We start from the raw sequence: 8,383 nt of genomic DNA, 5'->3' as shown, positions 1-8,383 counted from the left end.
CTCAGGCACAATAGAGGACACCAATGGAGCCTTCTCTGGACTGGACAGCCTCAACAAGTTGTGAGTGCCGCCCCCCCCCCCCCTCCTCCTATTTTTTGTAACACACACACACACACACACACACACACACACACACACACACACACACACACACACACACCCCTCATCCCCTTCCTGGCCTGCCGCTGGTTCTGGGTTCGACTCCGCTGTTCCTTTGGACACAGACAATCAGAAAGTGGCGAAGCTAGGCTTTTCCCCCTTCGCTTCCCTTGGATCCCCACAAAAAAAACCCCCTACAGAACGCTTCCGTCCGGAACCCCCACTCGACTCGCTCGCGCTCCGCTGACAGCGCCGTCTGTGGCACGGTCCAAACGGCCGGTCCAAAAAACGAGGGGGTGACAGAGTCCACCGGGCTGAGTGATGACTTTCATTTATGTATTTACGAGTCTTTTTTTCCACACAAAACATCCAGGTTTTAGATTTTCACTTGGGTCAGTCAGTGTGCGGAACCGCCAGCTGCACCACCCACGCACCCCCCACCTGCACCCCCACCCCCCCACAATCTGGTTTTCATCTTGTTGCTTCGTGGAGTCGCTTCCAAAACGGCAGTGGAAACGACAAACCCGCAAATCACATTCTAATCGCTTATTTACAACCGTAGCCATGTGATGTTAACCTTCTCATCAGGTCTAATAAAAATAAAATAGAAAAAGATAATAAAAGACCGGAATAGATGTTCCTGGCAGCTCCCAGATAAAATATGATATGCGTCCAAGATGGCTCCCGGTGTGAGACAGGAAGAGAAGATGGCATATGTTTGGGTCCAATGCCGATCCAGATTAGTCCTAGCCCACCAATTACCAATGTTTTCATTGATATTTTGTCAAAAACAAAAATCAATAATAACCAATCTACGAGCCTGCATTGCAACAAGTTGTAAGCTTGTAAATTATATTGTGTGCGGACATTCCACTTTTCTTCTTCATAAGCTTTGGCTCATTTTGAAAACCTTTTGAAAATGTTGCACCTATAAAGACATTTTGCTCATTGCTCATGAATCGTAATGGAGGCAAATGTTGGAAATAGTCGGGTGTAAACCACATATGTCCAAAACTGTTACTTTTCAGGATTCAAAAATGGCAAAAGTAGCAGATCTACAAGCTCAAAACCGAAAGCAACAAAATAATAATAATAATATTCATCTGAAGCCGTACTCACTAAGCCAGCTCTGTCCATCCTCTCTCTCCCCCCCTGGTCCCTGATTGGTTGGAAGTGAGAGAGGGTCCGATTTAGGAGGGCGGGTCCGCTCGTCAACATCAAACGCCTCACAGCCCCGCCTTCTGACGCGGCCCGTCTTTTGTCCCCAGTAGTTTGGCGGAAGCATCACGCTTGCATCCCCAGCGCTGGCACTCTGAGCGCGCGCGCACACACACACACGCACACGCACACACACACACACACGTATGGCAGACGAGCATTGCATACACAAAAACACACAGAAGAATAGAAAACGGCAGCAGCGAGTCCTGTGTGTGTGTGTGCCGTGCCACGTGAGTGTGTGCATACACGATTACACGGGACTGGGAGAGTTCACAGACATGGTGAGCTAGTCAGCCGTGTCTCCCCTTCCTGTGAAGGAGAGGAGAGAGGAGAGGATGTATGATCATAGTGGGGATTAGAACCCAGCCCGCCTCCTTAACAAGTGCACACACACACACACACACACACACACACACACACACACACACACACACACACACACACACACACACACACACACACACACACACACACACACACCTTGCTACACATGCCCTTACAAGCTGTGTTGTCCCTATCGGTGAGAGACAACCTGCCCATTCTTATGTCAACCCCCAACCCATACATACACACATACACACATATACACACTTAGCCCCGCCCTGTCATCACTATTGCATTCTAATAAAGATAAAAGTGCCCTTTGAAGAGCGGCGCGGGACCCACCTGACCCCTAACCCCCCCGAACCCCCCCAGCCTCGACTCAACCTTCCTCCAAGCTAATCTCCGCACAGTTCGGATTTCCAATATCCAGACGCACACACACACACGCACACGCACACACACACACACACACACACACACACACACACACACACACACATGCGCACGCACACACACACACTCTTATCAGATTCAGCTTTGCTAATTGAACTTCTCTCCTTGTCCCCTCCTCCTCCTCCCTGTTCCTTCTCTCTTTCTCTTCCTCTGCTTTCACTTCCATTCTAATCCTCCCCACTGCCCCCCCCCCCCCCCCCCCCTTCCCCTTCCCCCTCACCCCTTCTTGTTTGGGGGTCAACGGCAGGACTCTGTTTGGAAACAAGATCAAGTCGGTGGCCAAGAAAGCCTTCTCGGGCCTGGAGACCCTGGAGCACCTGTGAGTATGCCCACCTCTCACACACACACACACACACACACACACACACACACACACACACACACACACACACACACACACCGCCCCCACTCCCAGTGGAAGAGAGAGAGAGAGAAAGAGAGAGAGAGGCCGAGGAGGGTCTGCCAAAAGTAGCTGGTGGAGAGAGGGGGCTGCTCCGCAATTTAATAGCGTCTTTGTAAAAGGAGAAGAGCGGGGCTTTTGCTGCAAAGGGCCCAGCTGCTTCCCCTCTCGTTAGCCTAGCTAGCGCAGCGGCCTCAACTCTGCCCTTTCCCCTCCCAACACAGACCGAACCCCCACCCCCCCGCGCCCCAACAACCCCAACGTGTTTCCGTGCATGGGAACAAGGTTATTGAGCGTATGCTCGGCTTCGTAGAAGAAATGGAATTTCTATAATCTCTTAGCTGTGTCTTTAATTTGGTCAAACATGCCCGGCACTTTGGCCCCACCTTGTTTTTGCCAGGTGTTTGAAAAGCGCCTGGACTACTTTTGCAAGTACCTCTACTAACGACCATAAAGACGACCGTAGTTGACACTTTTTCATGATTGGCTGCCTCTAAGCCAATGGGAGACTTATCCATAAAACCCTAATTTTAACGACATAAGATCCCATACTCTGAGCGCACCTGGCAGTTATGACTGAGTCGTTTTTGAGGGGCGCTAGCCCCTCCTATATACAGGTTTAATGTTGTTTTTTTAGTTGAATGTTTGTTTTAAAAACACCATTGACAATCATCTTGTCTAGGGACAAGATGATTGTCAATGGCGTTTTTAAAACATTAAACAAACATTAAATCCCATTAACAATAAAGAGAATTTAATGTTTGTTTGGACATCATCATTACATCATAGCAACATGAGTTAGACTTTAATATATTAGTGCCCCTCACTTCACACGTAGCGTGTTATGTGTGTGAGCTTGTTTGCATGCACCTTGCTGTCCCGTACCAACGTGAGGGGACGGTGGGGATGTCGCTCAAGCTCTAACGAGTCACCGTTTATTTCATGATGTCCCACCGTCAGGAACCTGGGGGAGAACGCCATACGCACCATCCAGCCTGACGCCTTCAGCAAGATGAAAAACATCAAGTCACTGTAAGTCCCTGGTGCGCGCGCGCGCGCGCACGCGCGCACGCGCGCACACACACACACACACACACACACACACACACACACACACACACACACACACACACACACACACACACGCCTTCAGGCACAAGTGCAGATGGAAACACATACTCCCCGGGTTGTTTTGGCATCCGTGACACAGCGCAGTCACCCCTCCTCTGCAGGAGGAGACACACATGTATCCTGTTACACTCTCACATTGGCTCGGTGGAAACTGTGATTCTGTGCAGGATATTGTGACATGTGATATTACACCGCAGCAACACACAGTATTCTCTGCAAAAGGAGAAACAATGGAGAACTTAATCTCGGCTCCTTTCTCTCGTTTTCTTCCCTCCTCTTCGCTCCCTATAGCCTCATCCAGAGCGACAGCTTCCTCTGCGACTGCCAGCTCCACTGGCTCCCGGAGTGGCTGGTGGCGCGGAACCTGCAGGCCAGCGTCACTGCCACCTGTGCCCACCCCGAGAGCCTGAAAGGCACCAGCATCTTCCAGGCCCCGTCCCGGAGTTTCGTTTGTGGTGCGTTATACGTGTATGTGTGTGTGTGTGTGTGTGTGTGTGTGTGTGTAGCTAGTGGAATACAAGAAGACCCATATTGTCAGCTGTCCTCTATGTGGTTGTTTACATATTTAGCACGCGTTTCGTTTATGTCTTGGCTCTGTCCTCGCGGCTCTGTCCTCGCGGCGCTGACATGCTAATGCTTCTGCTGTTTGTTTTATTTCTTCCGTTCAGAACATTTAACTTTTTTTTTTTTATATACATAGCACTCTATAAATTCCAGGAATCTGTTTTGCCCCCCCCCCCCCCCCCCCTATTTGCGATTTGCAGAGCGCAACACTCCAGTGCAACCAAACTAAATATTACTTTAGTTTTTCCTTTTTTAAAGATATTTTTAGGGCCCTTTTTTGCCTTTATTGATAGAGGTACAGTAGACAGACAGGAAACGGGGAGAGAGATGGGGAGGGAAGACACACAGCAAAGTTCATCGGGACTCGAACCCGCGGCACACTGTCATGCGGTCCAGTCAAGGTGCCTGGACCGCTAAGCTGGCCCAGGTCTTGTCTTGTAGTTGTAGTCCCTCCCTAGCATTTTGTCTAGTTTTTATTTGTTGACGAAATTGTCAGCATATTTATAGTTTATAGACCTCATAGGTTTAGTTGTTATTTAGATCTCGTCAGTGAAAAAAAGGTATTTTTCAGTGGACGAAACAAACCTCTCCTCTCCTCTCCTCTCCTCTCCCCTCCCCTCCCCTCCCCTCCTCTCCTCTCCTCTCCTCTCCTCTCCTCTCCTCTCCTCTCCTCTCCCACAGACGACCTGCCCAAGCCTCAGATCACGGTGCAGCCGGAGACCACGGTGACGGTGCTGGGCAGCGACGTGCACCTCACGTGCACGGCGGCCAGCAGCAGCTCCTCCCCCATGACCTTCGCCTGGCGCAAGGACCAGGAGCCGCTGCACCACGCCGACACGGAGAACTACGCGCACGTGCGCGCCCACCACCACATGATCCACCACGGAGGGGCCGTGGGCGAGGCGACGCCCGGAGGCGCCGCCAGCAGCGTGATGGAGTACACCACCATCCTGCACCTGCGCCATGTCACCTTCGCCCACGAGGGACGCTACCAGTGCATCATCACCAACCACTTTGGCTCCTCCTACTCCACCAAGGCCCGCCTCACCGTCAACGGTAAGGGTCGCCCGACCACCTCTTCGTTTCAGAGCGCTCGATTGGTCGCTTTGGAAAACGAAACGTCGCTGTTGTCGTGGGGCGGAAACCTCCATACTCCAACTGTGTGTGTGTGTCAATATATCCATATCATGCTATTAGACTGGATATTGTCTGTGATTTTGGTTGGATATTGTCCTATTCTAATATATGGCACAAGTGTTCTATAAAAATATTAATATCTCGGCACATACTCAAAATCAAATGATCGGAATCATAACGGGAGGAAAAAAAACCATGATTGTGACGTCCCTAGTTTTGGACACAATGAGGTTTCTACCCGACAGAGACGGAAGCCAAAACATAAGTTTGGACTAGCCGACTGAGACAGACGTAAGGTTTCCTGTTGAATAATGAACTCATCATTCACAGAGACGTACAGTGGTCGCTGTTCAGCCCTCCGTCTGAACACAGTGTCCATTCACTCTTCCCCCGGCTCTCTTTCTCTGGTTGGACAATTTGGAACGAATCGATTTTGGTGCACGGCGTCAGCGCTTGCTTGACAGGGCCATCTCCGCCACACTCTGTCACTGTGCTGCTGCTGGGCCTGCCCTGCACAGGGGACCAGTGTCATTGTCTGGGGGAATGGTTCCCTGCCCAGCTGTGATTCAAACCTCACATATAGCCTTCCTTCCTCCCTGCTTTCCTCCAGTTGCACCCGTGACGAGACCACACTTTTTTTTGAATGCGTCATCTTTTTATATCGGGTGGAAACGTTGCATGTCCGAAACTGTTACTTCTCAGGATAGATTGGTTTGATTTTTTTACGGAAGCCTCTTTGGGACAATACACGGTGCATTGTCATTATGAAAGACAGATCTGTAGACAAAATAAATAATAAGAGCGATCAAAATAAGCGATTTGGCGCAAGACCCGGCACGCACGGACAGAGCTGCAGTGCACCCTGAATGGAGTCATGTCATTTTTCACCTGTACACATTATTGGATATAATGACATTAGATTAACGTACGAAAATGGTTAATCCGGAATTCTCCTTTAGCTATCAATGCCGACTGCGTCCGACTTACACTAAAACTCTACGCTCTCCTCTCGCCTTGTCCCCTCCCATCTCCCTCCCCACCGCAGTCCTGCCGTCGTTCGTCAAGACGCCCAGCGACAGCACCATCCGCACGGGCCAGACGGCGCGGCTGGAGTGCGCGGCCAAGGGCCACCCCACGCCGCAGATCGCCTGGCAGAAGGACGGCGGCACCGACTTCCCCGCCGCCCGTGAGCGCCGCATGCTCGTCTTCCCCGACGACGACGTGTTCTTCATCACGGACGTCAAGCTGGAGGACATGGGCGTGTACAGCTGCACCGCCCGGAACACGGCGGGAACCGTGTCCGCCAACGCTACCCTCACCGTACTGGGTAAGAAGAGTCCACCGCATGCATTACATACATAACGCTATCCTCACCGCGCTGGGTAAGAAGAGTCCACCGCATACAATTTAGGCATTTAGCAGACACTCTTAATCCAGAGCGATTTACTGTTAAGCAGGAACACCACAGGGTAATACATCAAATGCATAGAAATAGTCATCAAGAATCATAAGCAAGCTAAGCACCTAACATCTGCCTAACAGTAGAATATCTGTACAGTGAAGTTATGAGTATACACTATAGAGTGCTATGTCTACATACAATGCTATCTAAATGACATAAGTTTAGCCTTTGAAGTTTGCATACGCCTGTAAGGTTGTATAATTACTTATATTCTAGTGTGAGTGACAACTCTTTGTCACTGTTGAGGAAAAGACTTCATTTGTATAGGGGTTCCCTGATTGAAAGGTAGAGTTACGTATAGGGGTCAAACATTTCCGGGCAAAGAGGTTAGGTGTAGAAGAGGGGGAAATGAGACCAAGTAAACCAAGTACAGAGGCAGCCAGGCAGAGCCAAATGTCAAGCTTTACAAAGTAGGCCTGTTGAGGGTTTATGAATCCGGTTTATTCATAGAAAAGATGGGCAAAAAAAACAAAAAACAAAAAACAATTCATTTACACCGACAATACAAGTTTATAAAGTCTACAAAATATGTGAAAACGTTGTACTCTACAAAACAATTGTATGCAATGTTATGTAGTGGGAGGTCCCTGCTTCATCTCGCTCTCTCAGCTTACGGTGTCCTTGGCCTGAAAAACGTTGAAGGCCCCTCAATAGTCGACGGAGTTTCCGATCATTATCATTATTATTACCATTATTATTATTATTATCATTATCAGTCAACCGCAGCTATTCAAATGGGCTCATGCTTTCCCAGCTTCACGCGGGGCCGCAGACAGTACCGTGGCCCGTGTTGTGACTGGGCCGCAGACAGTACCGTGGCCCGTGTTGTGACTGGGCCGCAGACAGTACCGTGGCCCGTGTTGTGACTGGAGGGGCCGCAGACAGTACCGTGGCCCGTGTTGTGACTGGGCCGCAGACAGTACCGTGGCCCGTGTTGTGACTGGAGGGGCCGCAGACAGTACCGTGGCCCGTGTTGTGACTGGAGGGGCCGCAGACAGTACCGTGGCCCGTGTTGTGACTGGGCCGCAGACAGTACCGTGGCCCGTGTTGTGACTGGAGTTGGAGTTTCAAAAAACAGTGCTGATCATTTCTCCCCCCAACGTTTCCAAAAAAGACGCCGGCCAGTTAAATATCTTTTGGTAGCCCAGTTGGGAATTGGTCAGCCTCGAGGCCGCAGAATGAAACGCTTTATATTTCTCTCTTTTCTCAGCAGCTGTGGCCTTGCTGTGGGGTCAGGGGAGGGGGGGGGTGGGGTGGGGTCATGGATGGGGTCAACGGGGGGATGGTGGGCCGGGGAGGGGGGTGAGTGAGGGGGGACTCACAGAAGGGTGTTTGTTAGGCATTCTAACCCACCCCACCCTCTCTCTGTGGGAGGGACAGTCATGCTTGTTTCAACTGCAAGCCTCGGTGCTTCTGGTTTATTGGTTGTTTCACGTTGCTGTTATCGCACCGCCCTGAAGGAGGACTGTTGCTCGTTGGAGCCACGGACATAGTGCTGGCGTGGTGTGGTTGCTGGTCGTTCACACACACACAGCAGCATGTTGCTGGCGTGGTGTGGTTGCTGGTCATTCACACAGCAGCATGTTGCTGGC

The 8,383-nt window shown here is 50.6% G+C and overlaps 1 protein-coding gene across 1 annotated transcript in view; it reads left to right on the top strand.

The window, feature by feature from the left end:
* lrig1 (leucine-rich repeats and immunoglobulin-like domains 1) overlaps nucleotides 1–8,383 on the top strand; it is a 61,001-nt gene that overhangs the window by 42,290 nt on the left and 10,328 nt on the right. The window contains exons 9-14 of the mRNA XM_079510171.1: nucleotides 1–60; nucleotides 2,345–2,416; nucleotides 3,458–3,529; nucleotides 3,920–4,083; nucleotides 4,874–5,248; nucleotides 6,375–6,656. The exon at nucleotides 1–60 is cut by the window's left edge and continues 21 nt beyond it. Coding sequence (XP_079366297.1) covers nucleotides 1–60; nucleotides 2,345–2,416; nucleotides 3,458–3,529; nucleotides 3,920–4,083; nucleotides 4,874–5,248; nucleotides 6,375–6,656 — 1,025 coding nt within the window. The remainder of the gene's footprint in view (nucleotides 61–2,344; nucleotides 2,417–3,457; nucleotides 3,530–3,919; nucleotides 4,084–4,873; nucleotides 5,249–6,374; nucleotides 6,657–8,383) is intronic.

This window comes from Electrona antarctica (genome assembly GCF_951216825.1).
Source record: "Electrona antarctica genome assembly, chromosome: 9".
Classification (NCBI taxonomy): domain Eukaryota; kingdom Metazoa; phylum Chordata; class Actinopteri; order Myctophiformes; family Myctophidae; genus Electrona; species Electrona antarctica.
The sequence above is the reverse complement of the archived record's forward strand: the minus strand, read 5'-3'. Positions and strand labels throughout refer to the sequence as shown.